The sequence below is a fragment of the Malania oleifera genome, chromosome 5 (assembly GCF_029873635.1).
Source record: "Malania oleifera isolate guangnan ecotype guangnan chromosome 5, ASM2987363v1, whole genome shotgun sequence".
Taxonomy (NCBI): domain Eukaryota; kingdom Viridiplantae; phylum Streptophyta; class Magnoliopsida; order Santalales; family Ximeniaceae; genus Malania; species Malania oleifera.
The window spans coordinates 96959446-96983158 of NC_080421.1; the positions used below are offsets into that span (position 1 = coordinate 96959446).

The 23713-nt window shown below is 36.1% G+C and overlaps 1 protein-coding gene across 2 annotated transcripts; it reads left to right on the forward strand.

Annotated features, from left to right (window-relative positions):
• Positions 1-461: 461 nt before the first annotated feature.
• Positions 462-22615, forward strand: LOC131155586 (OVARIAN TUMOR DOMAIN-containing deubiquitinating enzyme 5). 2 transcript variants are annotated; one of them, XM_058108822.1, is made up of 4 exons: positions 462-612; positions 6678-6790; positions 20870-21746; positions 22117-22615. In XM_058108822.1, the coding sequence occupies exons 2-3, from the start codon at positions 6687-6689 to the stop codon at positions 21744-21746; spliced, it is 981 nt and encodes a 326-aa protein (XP_057964805.1). In that variant the 5' UTR covers positions 462-612; positions 6678-6686; the 3' UTR covers positions 22117-22615. The 2 variants fall into 2 exon arrangements, with proteins under 2 accessions (XP_057964805.1, XP_057964804.1); XM_058108821.1 differs by having other exon boundaries at positions 22239-22615.
• Positions 22616-23713: the final 1098 nt, after the last annotated feature.

A 23713-nucleotide genomic window follows, 5' to 3' on the forward strand; every position in this document is an offset into this window, starting at 1 on the left:
TAATAATAGTATATATGCTTAATTAAACCAATATTATGAAGTTCTCAACAATCATAATTAAAATAAAATTCTTAAATTATCCAATTAGCTGAAATAATTGAGGTAATAGGTGCATAAATATTAATAAATTAAATTATTATAATGAAATAATAGATATAATAATAGATTGTAATAATGCATCATATGTATATTGTTGTCTAATTTGGTAAAGTAAAATGGATAATTTAGATAAAAAGAATTTATTTATTTTTATAAAAATAAGATTTTTATGAAATTTATACATAGAAGATAAAAGTAAAATGTTCATAGAGAATTTTGGTTGATGAGCCTTATAAAGTTTTTATATCCAAACAAACCATAAAATCTGATGCTCATTTAAGGAAAATTAAAAGATGTCGCGAGGCAATAACTGAAGAGACTGTCGGATGCCATTTTACGAGGCGTGTGTCGCATTTGCCCCTCCGAAGAAAGTGAAATTAACGTAAAACCAAACCAGTGGACCACCAAACCCTTCCTAAGCTGCTGTTACGTTTCGCATCTGCTCCTCACTGCCGAAGCGGAGCAGCGACTCCGCCAGGCAAGAGAACCTTCGATTTCCTTCTCCAATCATTGGTAAGTCTTCTCTTCTTCTTCTTCTTCTTATTCTTCTTCTTCTTCTTCTTCATCCTTCTCTGATTTTTTTTGGGCTCTGATTTCTCCTAATGTTTTTCCTATTTCCCCTTCCTTGCCCGCCGCCCCATGGTTACAGAGAAGTAAAACCCATTATTTCTTTTTTGTTTTTTTTGGTCTTTTTTGGTCGATTATACCTGCAAAACCCTATTGATATCTGTTTTCCTCAAATATACGAAGATTTCAATTTTTTTTTCTCATTAATTTCATTTTTTACCTATTAATTTTCGTATGCAAATTCAATTACATTGTTCTATCATGTTAAAACGAACTTATCTGTAACTTCATGCTGTATGATCGAAATAAAAACGGTTGGAAAATTTGAGGTATCACTCGAATCAGGCTGTTTTGTTTATTTGTTTATTTATTTTTGTATTTCTTATTGTCTGATCGAAATTAAAGCATTATGGGTTTTCGTTGTGGATTGATAATTCATTTCAATCAATGCACACTTATTGCGAGTTTGCTCTTTTCATTCGCTGTAGCTGGTATTGAACTTTCTCCTATCAGAATGTTGGATGAACAGACATTTTGGAATTTTTATACGTGTTCATACCTCTCTATTTTTATTTATTTATTTTTTGCTGGAGATATCTCTTGGGGTTTTGAATGTGCTATTTGTATGTTGAATTACATTACCCATCACCCAAAGAGCAGTGCGACTGTTTGAACTGGATTAATGGTTATTGATGCTTCTCAAAATGAATATAGATTTGTTTAATATCAGTCTCCTTAGCCCTAACATGCAGTGATAAAAATTTTTAAAATGTCAAAGTGCCATGCGTTTGCTACTAGCTTGGAGACACTGACACTTCAAAAGGTTAAGAGTGTTGAAGCCTCTTCTCTGCTGAAGGATCAAACACTCGAACATTCAATTGGATGCCTCTTTGTTGACAGCAGTGAGTACCTGCTGTGTATTGTTTACAGCAGTGACTACCTGCTGTGTATTGTTTGCAGGAAAGGAAGAGCTGCAGAATTTTGATTACAGCAGTAGAAAGTTTTCTGTGTGTTCTATATTTTATTTATTAAATACTGTGTCTATATATAGACTTTACATGAAGAATCAAGGAATATAAAATAGTTACAATAGAAGAGAATATATTGGTTACAAATTATTCTTGCTGTAACTGAACCCCTGCCGTAGCTGAGCTGTGTATAGGAGCACATGGGCTAACATGTCCCCTCAAGTCCAAGGGGGCGTCAACCACGTTGAGACTTGCTTTAAAATGATTAAATCGTTCTGCTATTACCGGTTTGGTGAGAACATCCGCAAGTTGATCTTTGGAGCTACAAAAGGAAATTCTGAGTGTTTTGGCAGCTACACGACCCTGAACAAAATGTTAGTCTATATCCATGTGCTTGGTTTTTGAATGGAAAACAGAATTAGCACAAAGATATGTTGTACCAAGGTTGTCGCACCAAAGTGTTGGTGCTTGAGGTAAAAATAGACCAAGTTCCTTGAGAAGAGTTTGAAGCCATAGTAGTTCAACAGCCGAAGATGCCAAGGATTTATATTCAGCTTTTGTGGATGATCTAGCTACTGTTTTCTGTTTCTTAGAACTCCATGAGATGAGATGATTGCCAAGATGATGCAAAAGCCACCGAATGATCGTCAATCATCAGGACAACCACCCCAATCCGCATCCGAAAAAGCTTGAAGGACAAAACTCAATTGAGAAGAAAAAGTAAACCATGATTGATTGTACCCTTGAGGTATCGCATGACCTTTTTCAGTGCACTCCAATGAGTTAGTTTGGGTGAGTGCATAAATTGACAGAGTTTATTCACTGCAAAAGATATATTCGGGTGGGTGAAGTTGAGGTATAGAAGACCTCCAACTAAACTTCTGTAGAGAACAGGATCATCAAAATCAGGTGAATCAAATTTAGAGATCTTGAGAGATGCAGCCATTGGTGAGGACATGGGATTGCAATGAAGCATGTTGCTGCGGGTGAGTAAATTTTTGATGTATTTTATTTGGGAGACCAACAAGCCAGCAATGGTATGATCAATTTTAAGACTCAAAAAGAAGGACGAATTTCCAAGATCCCGAATAGTGAAGGCAAGACTCATGGCAACAATTAAAGTATCAATGACAGAGGAGTGAGACGCTGTTATCACTATGTCATCGACATAGACGAGCAATAAAATTTTAGCAGCTGCATTACTGAAAATGAAAAGTGAAGGATCAACTCTGGAGACAAGAAAACCATACTCAAGTAGCCAGGAACTGAGTTGATCAAACCAGGCTCGTGGAGCTTGCTTCAATCCATAGATTGCCTTGTTGAGCTTGCACACAAACGTAGGATGAGCTCATGGTTTTAAATCGCGGTAGTGGGTAGCGTAACGTAACGGTAACAGGTGTAATGGGAAGCAGGAGTAGCGGATGTTACATAACGGGAAGCGGGTGTAACGGCCGTGAATTTTTTTGAAGCACGCACAACCTTGTGCATATTAGCATACTTGCATGTTTTAAGCTTTTGGCCATTCTTAGAAAGGGTTTTAGTGTATTTTGGACCCTTTAGTTCGAGTAACTAAGTTATTTGGTAAGGGCAACAAGTTTACATTTGTTTTAAACCATCATTGATAGAAAATTACGTGTGTGCGCGTATTTATATTTCTCATTGTTCTTATCTGTGATAAATTCTTATGTGTGCTAAATGAATTAATAAAATAAAATACATTATACACTCCATTAGTCTATTAGACACATAAGACATACAAATAATATAAATATAAAATAGCTAGAAAAGAAAGAAGGTTGAAGTTGAAAAATAAAGAACATAAATATCACATTACTAATATTATTAAAAAAAAATTCCTAACAAGTTAGTATTTTGAAATTGTTAATTAATGCATCTATTGTGATATTAAAGAAAAAGTAAATTTTGTATCATTGTCATCCTCATTATAATCTTTTCCCCCTCTTGCCACTTGGTATATTGAGAATGATATATGAAAGAGAGAGAAAAAGTGAGGAGAAAAAGTAAAAAATAAAATATTTTTTTGGTGTAACAGTCCTGTAGCGATTACGTAACGGCCGTAGTGGCCTTTACGTAACGGTCGCGGGCCATAACGGCCGCTACGGCCATGATTTTTCTTCCCACCGATTTCGCGGTGTGTAACGGTATTGGTAACCCAAAAAACCTTTACGTAACGGCATTACGTAACGGTCGCAGCCTTTATTTAAAACCATGGATGAGCTGGATTCACAAAACCTTGAGGCTGCTGCATAAAGAAATCATTAGTAAGAGTTCCATGTAAGAAGGCATTCTTAATGTCTAGCTAGCGCAATGGCCAGCGCCGCGACATAGCAATGGACAAGATGAGACGAATTGTCAAAGGTTTAGCCACATGACTGAAAGTCTCGTGATAATCAAGACCAGGCTGCTGATGAAAGCCTTTGGCCTCTAAATGGGCCTTCCGTTGCTGAAACGAACCATCGACATTGGTCTTGGTGCAATAGACCCATCGGCACCCAAGGATATTTGAAGAGGGAACAGGCAGTTGAAGAGTCTAGGTATGATTGTGAGTCAAGGTAGCAAATTCTTGAGCCATCGCCACACGCCAGTTTGAAAATTTTGAGGCAATTGTGTAGCTTGAGGGCTCATCGGGAACAGAAATAGTAGTGGTGAGGCACTGGAGAGCTGGGTAGGGCACAATACCATCTGAAAACACTCGAGGGCAAGAGGAATTTGTTTGGGCGAGAGCTATAATGGGTGACTGAGGAGGGACAAGGATTGGAGAGACATTTGGGGGAATGAGGGGTGAAGGAGATGAAAGATTTGATGTATGGGGAGATCTAGAGATAGTAGAAGGTGCAGGAGAAGCTGTATGCGGTGAAGAATTGGGGCCTGGCCGAGAACTGAAGATGATGGAGGGTGAGATGGGCTTGCGGGAGGTAAGTGTGGAGATGGGCCAAGAATTGAAGATGAGAGAATGGGTAATGAGGCCTGAAGTGAAGTAATGGACTGATAAGAGGATGTGGGGTGAGATTGTGCAAGGGTAAATGATGTTTCATCAAAGGTGACATCACAGGATATGTATAGTCTATTTTTGGAGAGATCCAAACATTTGTATCCCTTGTGGGAAACATTATAGCCCAGGAATAAACAAGGAGTGGACCGAAAATTAAATTTGTGGGAAAGGTATGGGTGAAGATTGGGCCAACAAAACAACCAAACACTTTTAAAAGGTTGTAACCGGGTTCACGATGATAAACCATTGAGTAAGGAGATTTATGATTTAATGTTGGAGAGGGAAGATGATTTATTAAATAAACTGCAGTTTCAAAGGCATCGGCCCAATAAGAAAAAGGAAGAGATGCTTGGGCCAAGAGAGCAAGCCTGGTTTCAACAATATGCAGGTGCTTTCTTTTAACAAGTCCATTTTGTTGATGGATGTGAGGACATGAAAGGCGATGTTGAATGCCAAGTTTTTGACACATGGAGGTTATGGGCTTAAATTCACCACCGCCATCAGTTTGTAAGGTTACTAATTTGGTGTTAAACATTTACTCAACAAAGGGTAAAAAATTGAAAAATATGTGAACAAGATCAGATTTTTGTTTAATAGGAAATAACCAAGTGAATCGGGTATAGTGGTCCACAAAAATCATAATATTTATAACCCAAATGAGATACAAAAGAAGATGGACCCTAAAGGTCCGAACAAAGTAATTCCAAGGGCCTGCGATACACGGCCCGACTTGAAGGAAAGGGAAGCTGATATGATTTTGCAAGAGGGCAGACCAGGCATTTGAAGGAGACGTCTGAGGAGTAATGCGTCAAACAGTTGGTGTGAAGGACACAATGGATGAGAGCAAGGGAAGGATGACCCAATCTGTGATGCCACTAGGGAAGGGAAGCTTTCTGACTCTTGAAGGCTTGCAACTTGAGTCCCTCCCTCCTCCTTCCCTCCCTTTTCCTTCTCCTTACCATTTTTCTGCTGGTTTGCAATATGATTGAACTATTGAAGTGCCCAAGCATTGGTTGGTAAGCACAACATTGATGTTTGACGTAATAGGGAAGGTGTCGAGCAAGCCAACCTTTTAGGCATTAGAAATCTGATCGTGGCCGAGCCAATTGCTTGTTACAGGCATTTGAAATCTGATTGAGTGTGAAACACAGATTTCAAATTGTTAAAGGCTCTCTTTCTTCTCGTTGGTCAATTGCTTGTGTGGTGTTTGAGACTAGAGTTAATGTTTCAACATTTTAAAGATAACGAATTAAAAGGGGGGCTGCTAGCTTTATTAGAACAGATGCAGGACAGCAGGAACATGGTTCTGTCACTTTGCTTTTTGTTTATGCAACTTTACCTTCAGAGTGTACTTACAACCCAATGACTGGTGCTTATTACCTCAATCCTTTTCACTTAAAAAGGAAAAACATGCCTAAATATATATTTTATATTAATTAAGTAACGTATCCTGGCTGTGTTGTATCCATGTTTTTACAAAATCACCATATCCGTATTGTTTTGTATCCATATTGGCATATTCTGTATTGGTATCGGTGTTTCCTAGGAACCAGCTGACCAGTTAACGGGCATTTTGGACTACATTTTCAGACCAAATTGGTTCATAAACAGGCCTTCAATATAATGCCCAACTTGTTGGGCTTCTAAACAATTGTAGTACTTTCTCATTATCCCTAAATAGAGTACAACTACAACGACCTAGCCTTAAGTCATAAGAGGTGGGGCTAGCTACATGAATCCTCTTCAGCCATTCTGCATGATTAACTGAAGCAAAATGGAGGAACCCATGATCTCCCTATTTTTAGTTTTTTGCTTTCTCATTAGTCTTTTTTCTGTTAGTTTACTTTCTCATTGATCTTATGAAAGGTTCTGTTTTTATCATTTTGATAAACCACCTTCCACCCCCCCCCCCCCAATTGGTAATTATATAAATATATATTTTCCTCTTTTCTTGTTAATAACTGCGAAGTTTATCCATCTACCCCTGGGAGGCCACTCTTTTCCAGCATTATCTTTCCCCTTGATGGCAGGTTGCTTAAATGGAGGGCACCCATGAGAAAGGCGACGAACCATCTGTAGAAATTCCAGAGTGTGTGCTGGACAAGAAACAAGAAACTTCTAATGAAATGCTTGCTAGGCACAGGTGACGAATGATTACAGTAAATTACTGTCTTATTTTTCTCAATGTCTTTGGTTTGATTTGATCTCTTGAACTCTTCGGAACCATTGATGTTTGTTTGGATGAATGTGGCATCAACATGCAAGTAGGTGGTATAATTTGCAAGAATGAAGGCATAACTATTGTGTGGCGGCTCAATTTCTGTTGGAGTCATTTTTTGGTTTCGTTAAATAGGTTGATTGATACTTGACCCTTACATAATTGTTCCCTCCACCAGTTTCACTTATGAATCGGTTGACTAATCCTTCAAGGAAAACTACTCCAAACTGCCTATTTCAATTATTTGTCTTGTGCAATTTGTGTGAGAACTTTTCATAACTTCTCTCCAGACTTGTTTAGGTGTTTTTGACTGTGAGTTCCTTTGTGAGTAATTGGGGTTTTGGAGAGAGAGTAATGTAGTTTGATCTTTTTGTGTTTCTTTCGGGTCATAGTGGTTTTTTACTTGTTCTGGTGTCTCTGGATGTAAGTTTGCAGTCTAATCATGTCAATTTGTGTGTGCATTCTGTCTTTTATTTTCTTTATTTCTCAACTTCATTATATTCTTGCGCTTTAACTAGATAAGCTGTGTTGATCCTTTTGTAATATTCTGCAACAAACTAGTATGAGACCAAAGAATTTCTAATCCTTGTTGAGTGTAATGATGTATATAAAGTTTGAAATTGAGAAGTTTTATTATGTCATAATTTTTAGTTTATGGAAACTCAAAATCAAAGAATCTTTGAGTCGGCAAGGCTTGGTGAAATTGTTTGATTGGAAAAGAGAAAATGCATGACTCAAGGTGAAAAAAAAAAAGAATTAGAAAATAGGCTCTCACATAAATTTAGCCACGTTATGTCAAACGAAGTCCTACAAGAGGTTCTTATGAAAATTTGGCTGCTGGTTTATGGTTGAAGTTGGAGTCTCTTTATATGACTAAGTCTCATAATAAAATTCCATCTCAAGCAGCGTTTGTAAATGTTAAGCATGGCTTGAGACACTCCCTTTAATTAAATTCTTCAGTCTTAAATTTGGATATTATATTAGAGATGAAGATCAGGCCCTCCTATTGTTAAATTCGTAACCTATTTCTTATAAGAGTTTTTGCAAAGTGGTTATATACAAGAGAGATTTTGTCTTCATGGAGGATTTAAGTCACCTTTATTTTCAAAGGAATTAATAGAGATGTATTTGACTTGGACATCCAGTAAAGGCTTAAGCTCGGTGTAGATAAATGGAGGGGAGTTCAATTTCAGGAAGCAGAAAGTTTAAATCTAGATCAAAGCCTAGACAATGGAATTTAACATGTTATTATGGCCAGAAGAAAGGACACATCAAATCAAACTTTCATGAATTGAAGAAAAAGCTACAAGGTTATTAAAAGAAAAAAAAAACTCTCAATAGTAAGTGTAGCAGAGAGAAATTCTTTGAAAGGTAATATTCTCTCAATCACTGATTGTTGTAGGTCCAAGGATGATAGGACACTTTTATTCATGATGTTTGTATCATGGAATGAAGTTGTGTCACAAGAGAACAATTGTCTCTATGCGAAGTGTGGTGAGATTTGGAAGAGGAAGGTACTTGAAGATGGTCTGAGGCCGTCACAAGGATGAGGTGCAGAGATGGCAAGTGGCTCACGGTAGAAGCGGTCATGGTTTTAAATAGCGGCTGTGACCGTTATGTGACAGTTTTTTGGGTCTCTAACACTGTTGCACCCTGCTAAATTGGCCAGAAGAAAAATCAGTCATAGTGGCCATTATGGACCACTACCGTTATGTACCACTACCGTTATGTAATGGCCAATGTGACCATTATGTAATTGCTACAAGACTATTACAGTATTATGCCAAAAAAAAGAAAAAAAGATTTTTTAAAAATTTTATAACTTTTTATTCTCTTTTTTTTCCTCTCCTTTTTTAAATTATTCTCAGTAAGGTATGTGAGGAGGGAGGGAGGTCATAATGAGGATGATAATGATACAAAAGTTATTTTTTTAATATTCACAAGAGATGCATTAATTAATAATTTGATATTAACACTATTTTGTTAGATATTTATTTTGATAATATTAGTAAGTTGATTTAAAAAAAATATTTTTTCAACTTCAACCTTCTTCTTTTTCTAGTTTTCTCCTTCTTGTTCAACTTGTTAGTACTTTATTTATTTAATGATATATGATTATATTTTATATTTATTTAATGATATATGATTATATATTATAGTTTAAACTTTAGGTAATAGTTATACAATGTAACTTGTTAGTTTCAATTTATTAGATTTTTATTACTTCAACAAATAAAATAATAGAACTTGTTTAATTTAATATATTATTTGTACATCTTATGTGCCTAATAGATGGTGGAGTGGATAATGAATTTTGTTTAATTAATTAATTTATCAAACATATGATTAGTGGAAGAGCTATATATATATATATATATATATATATATATATATATATATGTATGTATGTATGTGTGTGTGTGTGTGTAAAATTTTCTATCAATAGAAGTTTAAAACAAATGTGGAGTTTGTTGCCCTTATTAAACAATATTAGTAAGTTGAACTAAAGGACAAAAATGCACTGAAACTCCTTTGAAGAAGGGTTGTGAGCTTAAAACATGTAAATATACCAATATACATAAGATTGTGTGTGCTTGACATAGCGGCGCTTGCCATTGTGCTAGATTTGGGCCCATTTTTGGGTAAGTGGGCTTCAAACATGAATGGGCCCATAATTCAGCCTTGTTGGGAGGTCAAGAGGCCCAACACTCATGGGTAGGGACATAGTTAATTGTGAGGTGGAAAAGAAAAGTCCAGTGTAGGCCTGAAGAAGGGTAGAGCTAAATAAGCCTCCTTTTCAAGTCCAAATCTCTAAACTACATGATCAAGGTAATCCGCCTAGTGTGAATTTCAGGAAGGGCTTGTATATTCCTGGTACAATTGATTGAAATATGGAGGAAGAGACAACTTTATCCCATTTGCAAAATAGGGTGCACACCACATTTATATTGCTGAAAAAGTGGAACCACAACTTCCACACTGTCACAGGCCGAACAGCTCACACCTTGTGAGGGGTTGTGCAGCACTAGTTATAGCACTCTTGCTTAACTAGTCAATTGGAAGTATACTGAGGTTTCACCCCTAAATAAGTATGAAAGTAGACACAAGTCATGTAGTAAACTGGCAATGTAATTCATTTTTAACACCTCCGTAGGCAACGTGTGTTTAGAAAGGGAAACAAGTAGGCTAAACATGATTACAAAAGCTAGTGAGCTTTGCAAGCAAAGGATGAAGGACAAGGTGAATCTTGTAGGGCGGATTATGGTCAGGGACATGAGTGATTCAGTTAGCCTTATGATTTCTGTTGATGCTCCTATGCTTTTGGTATGAGAGAGCTGCTGCCTGGACGATAGCTTGATCAGGAAGATGCCGTTGGCGATAGTTGAGAAAGGGGTGGGGGGTATTCACTAAGGCCCAGAAGGATGTTTCAATGATTTCCATAGGATTGTTGATGATTAGGGGTTAAATCTATTGGAAAGGGAAGGAGATTTGAGAGGGTTTATCTATGAAAAGTGGACAAGTGAGATTTCTGCTGGGACAACGAAAAAAGATGTAAGGAACGATGCTCAAGGTAATTTATGTATTGTTAAGTCCAGATTGTTCACAAGGGAGAGACAAATGTGAGGAGTAGCAAGGGTTAGGAGAAGGAAAAATGGGGTGATATGTTAGATAATGATAGTGATGATATTAGTAAATTTGTGGACGGGAGTGGTTTGCTTCTGGATGAGATTTGGGGACAATGTCACTATGTTTTTGAATCATCTGATTTACTTGGGGATATATTGTACATGCAACCATTCTGTTTGAAGATTTTAGAGGATATTTCACTACTTGAGGAAGGCAAAACAGGTAAGGAGCAGCTATGCAAGGATGGGATTTTACCTACTCCAGTAGATGAGGTTGATGGGAAGAACTCAGAATCTCAACCATTGTTGGATGAGATGGGATTGTGGCTATCTTGTTCTCAAGCTAATTAAGTTGCTTGGATGGGGGCAAAAAGGAAGTTGAAGAAGGGACAACTTAATTAGAAAATTTGAAATGCTTTACAGAGGCAAGGTTTTAAAGAGAGGGTTCTTATTTGGATTGTTTGTTGGGTTTGTTTTTATTTTCTTGTTTTTCTCCCCTTGAGGATTGTTTGTCCTTTTTAGGTTGTAATCTCTCTTTCATCTCTTAGTATATCTTCCTTTGTTATCTGAAAAAAAATTCTTTTTATCTCCATATGCCCTAATAAGGACTCGTTCTCCACTCACGAATCAATTCAAGGTGTTGTATTGATGGGCAATAAATAATGCTTTGTGTGGTATAGTTGGAAAATGAATAGTTCAGAGTTGTATGCATGATGATGCAGTTTTAAGACTCTGACTGATGTTTTGAAGAAGAATCTTATCTCATTAGGCACTCTTGATTTATATGGATGCAAGTTTACACTTGAAGGGGGAGCTTTGAGGGTGAGCATTGTTACTTTTATTGTGATGTAGGGTAACAAGCGTGAGAACCTTTATGTTCTAATGTTCCACAGTTATAGGTGCAGGTGCTGCTTCTACATCTTCTATTTCTCACCACAACAGTGCCAAATTATGGCATACGAGGCTCTACAAGGGGCTGATTCTAGTATGATAGTTGAGTGAAAGATGTCTACATTGTGGTCATGGTTCAACAAAGATGGATTTTGTGAGCATTGCATGTTTGAGAAGTAGAAAAGGGTTAGTTTCAGTATGCAAGGACTAAAATTTAGGTTTCGACCAAATATTCGAGCTCAATTTATGGATATTCTCAATTTTGATTTGAAGAAGCACTGTAAACTTATTATAACTATGAAAATTATGAATACAAATTTAGGAAATATTACAATAGATGATTGTGAATAATTAATTTTCACCCTTTTTATAATATATATCAATGTTTTAAAAGGCTCAATCAAGGCTCACCTCAAGTAAAGGCATGCCCAAAATGCCTTGAGGCTCAATCTAAAATACCAAATCCCAAAAAGGCTCATGCAATACACCTTGAAGCATATGCATTTGTACAAAAGGCATGTCTTTTGCACCTTTTTAGTTGTGGCTTACGTATTTTTGGTGTGTGATACTGTGATTCTTAAGTTGGATTTACTAGATAATTTTAACTTCATGTTTACATAAAAGGAATGTCATATTATGAGTTGATTTCTAAAACTCTTGGACCTCAATCTTTCCAAAATAATTGAGAGTTGTATCATAGATCTTGAAAATAATTTTAACTTAGTAATATTATAGGTATCTCTTGTCATCATTTATGTAAATGGATGTATGGCATCAATTTTTGAATGTTCAATAAGTAGTTTGCAAATTCTTTATTTTTTTTTTACATTATATTTATGATTTTCTTAAATTTTTCTTTATTTTTAAAATATATGCGATTTAGTTATATATTTTTATCTAAAAAAAAATTCTCAAAAGGCTTATGCCTGAATGCCTTAAGGCGTATGCCTCAGCTCTTAAGGGTTAAAGCACCTTGCCTTGTGCCTTCACCTTTTAAAACACTAATATATATATTTTAAGTCTTCATAATTTCATCTGACTGAAATTTTGACCAAAATTTTTCAAAATGGAAACTAAAAACCTGTTTTCCTTTTGAACTTTCCTCAAATCTGAAGTTTTGACTGAAATTTTGGCAAAATTTTCGAATTTAAGATGATGGTGCACAAGATTAAAGGTACTTTGGACCACTTGTATTTGGATTTTTGGGGACCTCCTCATGTTCCTTCTATGGGTGGTGCTCACCTTTATAGATGATGTTCCATGTAAGTTTTGGACCTTTATGAGGTGAGGTGTTCGAACACTTCAAGCAATCAAAGGCTATGGTTGAGAAACAAAATGGAGAAGAGCATCAAGTGGCTTAAAACCATGAATGATCTGGAATCTTGCCCATCATGGTTTGATGAATTTTGCTAGAATGAGGATATTGTGAGACTTCATATGGTTAAGGGCAGAAACAAAAATGGAGCGGCGGAATGCATAGATAGGACTGTCTAAGAGAGCATTTGCTGCATGCCTTTAGATGCTGACTTGTCTAAGGAATTTTGGGCATATACTATCCCTACAGTTTGTTATCTTGTCAATCATTCTTATCACAGATCCACTGACTATAGAACTCTTGAGGAGGTATGGTCTGGTGTTCCTGCTTATTATTCTAGTTTGAGGATATTTGGTTGCATGGCTTATGCTTATGTAGACTATGATAAGTTAAAGCTCTGGTCTCCAGGATGCATATAATTGGGTTATGCCTCTAGGGTGTGGAAATATAGATTGTGCTGATCATAAGCCACTGAATGATTAGTAGAAATGTTACTTTCTGGCACACTTTTTCCAAGCGAAGAGTCTCATGTTACAGGAGAATCTCTAGAAGCGGGATATCATTTGGTTGTTGATCCAAGACTTGAGAAAGTTGATTCAATTTCTCTCTTCATTAATTCAATAGCTTGATGATATTGATGCGAATGCTTGTGCACAAGATGACCAATACAGTATAGCCCGTTTCTTGTGCTAGCTTCGACATGTGGTTAGTTGCTATGTAGGAAGAGATGAAGTTTCTTCTAAGAATCCAAACTTGGGAGTTGGTTGAACTGCCAAATGGAAAGAAGATTGTAGGCTGTAAATACCTATTCAGAAGAATGTAAGAAATCCCAATGGATGCTGTAGTAGGTTCGGCTAGTGTCTTCAGGGCTACAATTAGTTTGAAGGTACAGACTTCAATAATATGTACTCTCTAATAGCGAAGCGTACTTTTATTCATGTCATACTCATATTAGTTGCTATGCAGAATTTGGGGTTGCAGCGACTGGATGTTAAAATAGCTTGCTTACATAATGAACTTGGGGAGCTAATGTTTATGAGCACTTCCAAGGAAGAACAGTTTGATTTTCAAAGAGATCACTATATGTATTACATTGTGACTTTGTTTGGAGCATCTGGAATAATTTATTTGGCGTGTTGGGATAAGCTTGGGTTTGTCCAGCGATGGTGGATGGAATGTTGGCTATCTCTTTTGAGGGCTTCGGAAGGAAAAAGGATTTGACTGCTCTGTGGAGGTGTGGAATTTTCGCAGTGCTGTGGGGCTTATGGTTGGAGCGAAATGCACAGAATTTTTTCCAGGGATAAAATTGAGCAGACAGCTGGTTGAGAGAATATTCATTATTTGGCTTGTGCATTGGTTCTAGTCGCTTTAAGGGAGTGAACCTTTTGAAAATTCAGCGAGATTGGAGGATTTTTTTCTTTTGAAATTTCAAAGTATTTTTTTGTGTTTTGAGTTTCTTTTTCTTGATTTTTCCAGAATTTTTGGGAGATGTCTTGTTCTCCTCTTTTTAAAGTCTTCTCTTTCTATTGAAATCTCTTCTTTACTATTAAAAAATACATGAGATCTCTTCTTTTGATATTCAAAAAAAAAAAAAAACAGTATCTTTGGCAGTGGTGCAAGTTGTTTAATTCTTTGGGGCTGTTTGGTTTTCAGCATCTTCGAGCCTTGCTGAGAAAGTGATGCCCATGGTATCTCATTCCCACTTTTGTTTAGGCATGGGAATCTTACGTGATAGGCATCTTTATATTCTTGGGAATGAAGGATTCCGACAAATGAGCATCTAATTCTCATCCTCTTCCATGGTTAAGTTTCTTAGGAATCCTACTTTTTGACCAAATTTCCTTGTTATTTTGGCTAGGTGGAACAATGCCCCTGTAATCAGTATTATTACACTTTATTATTATATTTAAAATAATACAACAAGAAGAAGAAAACCAAGCCTTAGTCCACTAAGTGGGGTCGGCTATATGAATCCTTTTCTGCCAATTTATGTGATCATGTACCATTTTATTAAGATAGACTAAGTGGGGTCGGCTATATGAATCCTTTTCTGCCAATTTATGTGATCATGTACCATTTTATTAAGATAGATTTAAGGATATTAAATCCTTACTCACTATCTCCTCTCAAGTTATTTTAGGTCTACCCCTACCCCTTCTACTGCCCCCCCATAGTAACAGTCACTCTTCCTCACAGGTGCACTATGTGGCCTACGTTGCAAGTGTCCATACCATCTGAGTTGTCCCTCCTTTATCTTATCTTCTATTGGAGTTACACCTAACTTATCACGAATATGTTCATTCCTTAATTTATCTTTCAATGTTATACCACTCATTCTTTTAAGCATTCTCATCTTGGCAACTTTTACTTTTTGGATATTATGTTTCTTCGTCGCCCAACATTCCGATCCATATAGCATAGCTAGTCTTATAGCTGTTCTATAAAACTTCTCTTTCAATTTTAAGGGTATTCTACGATCACATAGCACACTTGAAGCACTTCTTCATTTTACCCAACCTGCTTTAACTCTATGTACATCATCTTTAATTTCTCCTTTATCTTGCATAATAGATCCATGGTATCGAAATCTACAAGTACTATTTATTTCTTTATCATTAAGTTTAACTTTGTCTCTAATATTCCTCCTATCATTACTAAAATTACATTTTATATGTTTTGTTTTATTTCTACTTATCTTAAAGCCTCTAAATTCCAAAGCTTCTCTTCATAATTCTAACTCGGCCTCTACTCCATCCCTAGTTTCGTCAATTAATGCAATATCATCTGCAAACAACATACACCATGGAACCTCCTTTTGAATACTCCTAGTCAATTGGTCCATCACTAAAGCAAAAACATAATGACTCAAAGCAGATCCTTGATGTACACCTATGGTAATTGGAAATTCTCTAGTTTCTCTATCTATAGTCCTTACACTGGTCATTACTCCATCGTACATATCCTTAATGACATCGGTATACCTACAACATACACCCTTTTTTTTTAAAACCCGCCATAGAACTTCCCTAGGTATCCTATCATATGTTTTCTCAAGGTCAATAAATATCATATGCAAGTCCCTCTTCTTTTCGTTAAACTTTTCCATTAATCTTCTTAAAAGATAAATAGCTTCTGTGGTAGATCTCCCAGGCATAAAACCAACTTGATTTTTTAAGATCTTCGTTTCTAACCTTAATCTTTGTTCAACTACCCTTTCCCATAGTTTCATCGTATGACTCATAAGTTTAATTCCACCATAGTTATTACAATTTTGAATATCTCCTTTATTTTTGTATATAGGTATTAAAGTGTTTTTCCTCCATTCATCTGACATTTTCTTAGTTTTTACAATTGTATTAAATAAATTGGTTAACCATATAATTCTGTTATCACCCAAGCATTTCCAAACTTCAATTGGGATGTTATCTGGTCCAGCTTTCCCATTTTTCATCTTTTTTAGTGCAAACTTAATTTCGTTAACTCTAATTTTGCGAATAAATCTTATATTTGTAGTCTTTTCCTCATTTGACAATTCTAAGTTTAAGTCTTCTATTTGGTTTTCATTAAACAACTTACTAAAGTAACTTCGCCATCTTTCTTTAATATCTTCGTCCTTAACCAAGACATTATCATCCTCACTTTTTATACATTTTACATTTCGTAAGTCTTTTCTCTTCATTTCTCTAGCTTTAGAAAGTTTAAATATATCTCTTTCCCCTTCTTTTGTACCTAATCTATCATACAAACTATTAAAAGATCTATATTTAGCTTCACTAACGGCCATTTTTGCATCTTTTCTTGCCTCCTTATATTTTTCAAAGTTATCTCTGTTTCTACATTTTTGCCATGTTTTATACCAAATTCTTTTTGTCTTTATGATTTTTTGTACATCTTTATCCTACCACCAATTCTCTTTTCTATTCGAGAATCTTCCCCTTGATTCACCTAAAATTTTTTTTGCTATCTTTTTAATAGAGCTAGCTAATTTATTCCAAAGAGTATTTGTATCTATCCCATCCTCTATAGTCCAATCCCCATCTTTGATCATTTTATCTTTAAATTTTATTATATTTTCTCCCTTTAGGTTCCACCATCTAGTTCTCCTACATTGGTTTATTTTATCCTTTTTCTTCCATTTTTTAATACATATATCTAATACTAAGACTCTATGTTGTGTGGTTAGACTTTCATCTGGAATAACTTTACAATCTTTGCATGATAAACGATTTACCCTCCTAGTTAAAAAAAAAACTATTTAAATTCTATTTTGTCCACTTTTAAAGGTTATTAAGTGTTCTTCTCTCTTCTTAAAGCAAATATTCATTATACTAAAATCATATGACATAGCAAAGTCTAAGATCATCTCCCCAGACTCATTTTTGTCTCCATATCCATATCCTCTATGTATTTTCTCATAATTTTTATTATCTCTTCCAACGTGTCCATTTAGATCTCCTCCTATAAATATTTTCTCAGTCCCTGGTATGCCTTGTATAATACTATCCATATCTTCCCAAAATTTTCTCTTAAGATTTTCTGCTAAGCCAACTTAAGGAGCTTAAGCACTAATGATATTTATTATCTCTTGTCCTAATACCATCTTGATTTTTATAATTCTATCCCTTACTCTAGTTACATCCACAACGCTATCTTTTAAGTTTTTGTCTATAATAATGCCTACTCCATTCTTATGTTTTTCTTTTCCAGTGAACCAAAGTTTAAATTCTGATTTATCGATTTCTCTAACTTTCTCCCCCATCCACTTAGTTTCTTGAAGACAAATTATATTAATTCTTTTTCTAATCATTGTATCCACAATTTCCATGCTTTTTACTCGTTAGTGTCCCTATATTCCAAGTTGCTAATCTAATCATAGTTTCCTGAACTAACGTTTTAAAATAATAAGTTATTAAAAAATTGAAAGTAATATTATTATTGTGTTACGATAGTATAATTTAAAAATTAATATTTATACGTCGTATTACCCCAATTTTTATCGGTTCATTGGATATTTAAGTGTTGATCCAAGCTATATGGGTTAGAATTTTGGACTACTAAGAAACAACATATTCAAAAAGTAAAAGATGTTGAGATGAGAATGCTTAGATGGATGAGTGGTATAACGTTAAAAGATAAATTAAGAAATGAACATATTTGCGTTAAGTTAGATGTAGTTCCTGTAGAAGATAAGGGAGGGACGACTCAGATGGTTTGGGTACTTGCAATGTAGGCCACATAGTCCACCAATAAGGAAGAGTGAGTTACTTATTGCGGGGAGTAATAGAAGGGGTAGAGTAGACCTAAAATAATTTTGGAATGAGATAGTAAGGATTTAATAGCCTTGAATTTGTTGAAGGAAATCATCTATGATTGCATAAATGGGCAGAAAATGATTCATGTAGCTGATCCCACCTAGTGGGACTTAAGGCTTGGTTTGTTGTTGTGTCTGTTGTTGATATTTGGTATACATGTCAAGGTTATAATGTTCATTTCCTTGAAATGCCTGCAAGGATTCCTGTCTTGAACTAAACATTGACATGGGAATCTTGTGTACATTCTTGGGAATCTTGCAACATAAACCAAACAAAAATATTCCCATGAAGCAGGCATCCCATTCTTGGGAATGTTATTTCTAGGATTGTCATTCCGTAGGAATATTTTTGATGTCGTGAACCGAACACCCCATTATGGCTAGTTGCAAACTACTCTTGAACTTTGTATAACGGCCATTTGTACTTGAAAAAGCTTCTCGAGGGTTTATTTATCTTTTGTTATATGAGAACAATATGCTGATTGCAGTTGATGGACTAAAAGCTAAGCTTAGTGGTGCATGTGAGATGCAAGAGTTGGCTGCAACAAAGGAAATTCTTATGGAGCTCCATAGAGAACAGATAACCGAGAAACTGTATTTGGTTCAAAATAAGTACGATAAAAAGGTTTTAGAGTGCTTTAGCATGAAAAATGCCAAGTTCATGGAAACTCCACTTGCAGCACACTTCAGACTTTCTGTAGCTCACTATCTTTAATCAGTTTACGAGGAAGAGAATATGTCATGTGTGTCATAATCTAGTGCAGTTGGCAGCATTATATATGGTATGGTAATTCTCCACTTGCAGCGCACTTCAGACTTTCAGTCGTGAGCTTTAATCAATTTAAGAGGAAGAGTATATCTCTTGTATCATACTCTAGTGCAGGTGGTGGCATTATATGATATACAGTTTGCTTTCACCCCAACATTTCACATGCAATTAGTGTGGTGAGCGGATTTATGGCTAATCCAGAAGGCACATTTGCAAGTGGTGAAATGGATTCTTTGATATGGGGTACCATAGATATTTGTCTGTAATTTGGTAGGAGTCCTGGTATTGTGGTTCGCTTTGTTTATGGTTGAAAGTCTGTAAGTTGGAAAGCGACTTTGCAATCTACTGTTGCCTTGTCTATTACTGAGCCAAAATAAATGGCAGTGATGGAGGGTTTAGAGGTTAATTTGAAGGGGTCATTTTGGATCATGGGTTGACATTTGTTCATTTTGATAGATAGAGTTCTATCCATTTGACTAAGGACTAACTTAGCCTGAGCTGGCTGGTTTTTGTTAGCCCACTACTATCCTGCCCTATCCTAGACTTGTGTTTCATGCATCAATCATAGGCTAAGCCTATGAAAAGAACACATCCCAAGGCACTAGGCACCATGCTAGGTGCTCACATGAGTTAAGTGAGGTGCTGGTTAAAAAAATTAGTAAATATTTAGTACAAAAGTTTGACTAATGTAGAAACCAATAAAAATAATCATCAACTAAAAACTACTACTAAAAGGAAAATGCTGAATGCCACAGGCCTGTAACACCACAGGCCTGTGTCATTTAGCATTATTCCCACTAAACATATAAGGTGCACAGAAAATTGATAGTATCTTTAAAAGTATAAGCTCCACATGATCAAATAAAGATGCATTGACGATTGTATGATACTACCATCAACAAAATCCTACAATGCTTCAATGTTCAATAAATGAGAAAAAAAAAATCCAAAAGCTGTAATAGGCAAAAAAGAAAGAAAAAAAAATCCTTAGATGCTCTGAAGTTCAATAAATCAAAAGTTGTTCTGAAGATCAATAAATCAAAAGTTCTAGGCAGTTAGCCCAAAACATTGTATGATTCCTTGACTTTGCAACTTGATGGTTCATTTCCACTTTTCCATGAAAATTCAAATCTTTTACTTCATATTCTTCATCTGCATCATCAAAACCTAAAATCCAGATAATAGAGAATGGTAGAATGCAGAAATTCTTTACAAAGGCAATAAAGAAAAAGAAAAAGAAATTAAATTCTCCTGAAAAAGAAATAAAAAATTCTGGAACAAACATTGTTTTCTGAAACCCGGCAAGTGTCCTGGTGCATTTAAAAAATGTTGCTTGCCCAAGTGCCTCGGCAACCTAGGCAAGCAATTTTCACTTCTTGAAAATTTGAACTCAGGCTGCTTTTGTATCTGTGGGATATCCAGTCACCTTAATACCTTCTGCAAATGGTATTTCTTTCACGATTAAGTTGACGTCTACATGCAAGAAGTTATCTTTGTTCTAAAGATGAGGTTACAGTGGACTCAATTGTGGTAAGCTAGGCATTGCATCTGTTGTAAATTTAAGGTGAGAGGAAGAGGTAAGATAGTTTGGGCACTTTTAGTGCTGAGGAAATAACACTTGTGACCAAAAGTAATTTAGTTGATGTTAGAGGCCATAGGGAGGGGAAGGGCAAACAGGATGTGGAAGCGGTCTGACTTTATGAGAATATCACCCTTAAGTGCGCATTATGGCAAAAAATGACAGTGAAATCCGCCTGGTGAGACTTTGGTGGTTGTTGCTGTATGTAATGCCTCTTTTGTTCTCTAACTTGTTCTGAAGACGGCTATTGTGCTAAGTTTACAGTATACATGAAATATAACTGCATGAGACCCCCCTTTTTTTTTTGTTTACTCCTCCTTGGTTTCTAAACTTCTTGTGGTGGTTGCAATGTTAGTTGGCTTAGTAGCATACAAAGGTTCATTGTAAGTTAATGGAACTGGTATGTTTTTATGTTATTCAAATTATCCCTCCAATTTGTTCATCCTGTCCTTCCCTGCGGGTTGCTCTCATTTTATTTATTTATTTTTCTCAATGATTTTACTTTGTTTGCAGGAAGGAGAGAGCTGAGCTGCAAAACAAGGAAACTGCACTGAAAAAGGCAGCTGCTAAAGGCAGCAAGGCTGAACAAAAAGCTAAGAAAAAGCAGGTGGAGGAAGAGATTTCTCAACTTTCCTCAAAGCTCAAACAAACACATGCGGAGGAACTTGCCTCCTTAGGCTATTGCAGCAGCAATGGAAAGGAGAAGACTGATCTTGACAATTTGGTGAAGGCCATAGCTGGAGTTTCAGTTGCCACTCATGCTGACCATTCGAAACCCAGCAAGAGTGTCAAGAGACGAGGGAAAAGAGCTCAACAAGAAGCAGAAAGAGAGCAAAGAATACAAGAAGAGCAGAGCAGTATTGTAAGTGATCGAATTATTGAAAATGAAAAGTTGGAGAGAAAACTTGAACCACTAGGATTGACTGTGAATGAGATAAAACCAGATGGGCATTGCCTTTACCGAGCTGTTGAAGACCAACTGACCCTCCTATCATGCGGTTCTCCACCTTACACCTACCAAGAGCTTCGAGAAATGGCAGCTTCCTACATGAGGAAACATGCATCTGATTTCCTCCCTTTTTTCCTGTCAGAGAGCGCGGCAGAAGAAAATTCTGAAAATTCACTTACAGATAGATTTGAGAATTACTGTAGAGAAGTGGAGTCCACAGCAGTGTGGGGAGGGCAGCTTGAGCTGGGTGCTTTAACTCACTGCCTGAGCAAACACATACTGATATTTTCAGGATCCTTCCCGGATGTGGAGATGGGAAAAGAGTACAAATTTGATGCCACGACCGGCAAAACAAATCCAAGTATTATGCTATCATACCACAAGCATGCTTTTGGTCTTGGGGAGCACTACAATTCTGTTGTCCCTTGTTCGGTCAGATAGGTACAGTTATGTCATATCCAGGAAGATTAAAACTTTTTTGACACTATTCTGTAATGTCTCTTCCTGGTTATTGAATCAAAAAAGTTTTCAAAAAAAAAAAATGCCGTAGTTTTTTTTCCAACAGGGCATACCCTGAACAGTGTCTACTTGTGATTATCAAATTTTCTGTTTTTCAATGAAAAAAGGGGATTCAGCGGATCACTGGGTGCCTAGTAGGGCACCCATCATGGTGCTCTCAGCTTTTCTCTGTGTTTTGTTGTTCTCATGTCTTGCTTTGTTCTTGGCTTCATATATATATATATATATATATATATATTACCATGAAATTTAAATCTGCATCCGCCAATTAACTATTAATTCTTGCGTCAAGATTATCTATCATCTGCCTACGTGCATATGATGAAAAGGATTGACTGCGGCCCATGAAGGAATAGGCGTATACATGGTGCACTTCCACATCACTATGACGTGTTTGTTATATGTATGTGCTAGGCTTGGGAGCTGCTAGGGTGCTAGGTGGTGGCGCAGCAGCCGTGGAATTGATTGATATAATAAAATAAAATGGCAAATTAACCCACGTGATGGTGTTGGTGGCCCTGGCGGAGGCTGTGGCGGTGAGGGATATAAAAGGAAACGAGAAACAATGGCACCTCCCATGTATGAAGATGCCCCGATCCAACATTCCTATCGCATGCAACGTGGCCTCGGATCATCCCTCTTGCTAACCGCCATGCATCCTGAATATTAATGTCGATCTTAGATTTGAGGAATAACTTGGATTTTGAAAACGATAAGAAAATAGTGTGAAAAGAATATTTTATGTCATGTATAGTACTCAATTTGCTTAATGGGGAATCTTCTTTATTTTTTATCCATGGAAGCATTATTTATTATTATTATTATTATTATTATTATTGAACTCATTGATAAGCATCCTGTGAAAGCATTATGTTGATGACGATGATGATGATAATGTCTTGTTTTTGATAGATACAAGTTTGAGGTTGGAGAACTTGACCTTAATAAGAAGTTAAATGGGCGTAGCCAAATACCAATTGAGTTGATCGGTAACATTTAAGTTTGATGAGACCAAATCAATGAAATTAAGCGAGGGATGATGGTCAAGTTGGATAAATTAAGTAGTTATGGATAAATTGTTAATTTTTAAAACACAAAACAGGTCATTTCTATATAGGTATTTTTGAGAAAATGTCCTATTTTCAAACGGCATGCTGCCGAAATTTCTACAAATTTCTCAAATCTATCTTGTATATTAATGCATCATACCCAATTCCTATGACTATTTGTTTTATAACCTTTTTTGCTGTTGCCAAAAGGGAGAGAAGAGAAGAGGCAAAAATTGGGTCGTATTTAAAAAAATGTTTGTATTGATAAATATTTAACATTATGCATACTGTTAGGGGGAGCCTTTCAAGACTATACTCACTTTTTTGCATGGTATATTTATCATCATAAAAAAGGAGGAGAATGTTGACCTCATAAGTCATACCCGATTTTGATAATGACAAATACTCAAGTATTTGATGGCTATCTAGTTTGTGTGCTGGTTTACATTAGCAGATAAATTGATGGCACATGAAGTAAAGTCTGAAGACCCTAAAAATTATTTTATGTTGTAATTTATATTATTATTCAATTCGGATTTGTAATAGTAATTATACGAAAAAGGTCTGTAATAATCTTTGCATATCATGCATATAGGTTTGTTGTAAGTATATAGACCTTAGAAAGACCTTAGGTCCCTACACAAATGCACAAAATAGTCCCCATAACCGCTTACATTATTAGGGGAAAGGATTGAAATGAATTGGACTTAGGCAAAATTGTGAGAGGTCGAGCTACCAAACTCATTGTGTTCAAAACACCTCGAGGGCCTGAACCGTGGACCGGTCAACATGTTGACCTGAGTTCAGAAAACCAAACTAAAATACACATACCGTCCACGG

Coding starts and splice junctions, on each gene's coding strand:
- LOC131155586 (XM_058108822.1), top strand. CDS start 6,687: ATGGAGGGCACCCATGAGAAAGGCGACGAACCATCTGTAGAAATTCCA. Junction 6,791..20,869: donor GAAATGCTTGCTAGGCACAG/GTGACGAATGAT, acceptor CTTTGTTTGCAG/GAAGGAGAGAGCTGAGCTGC.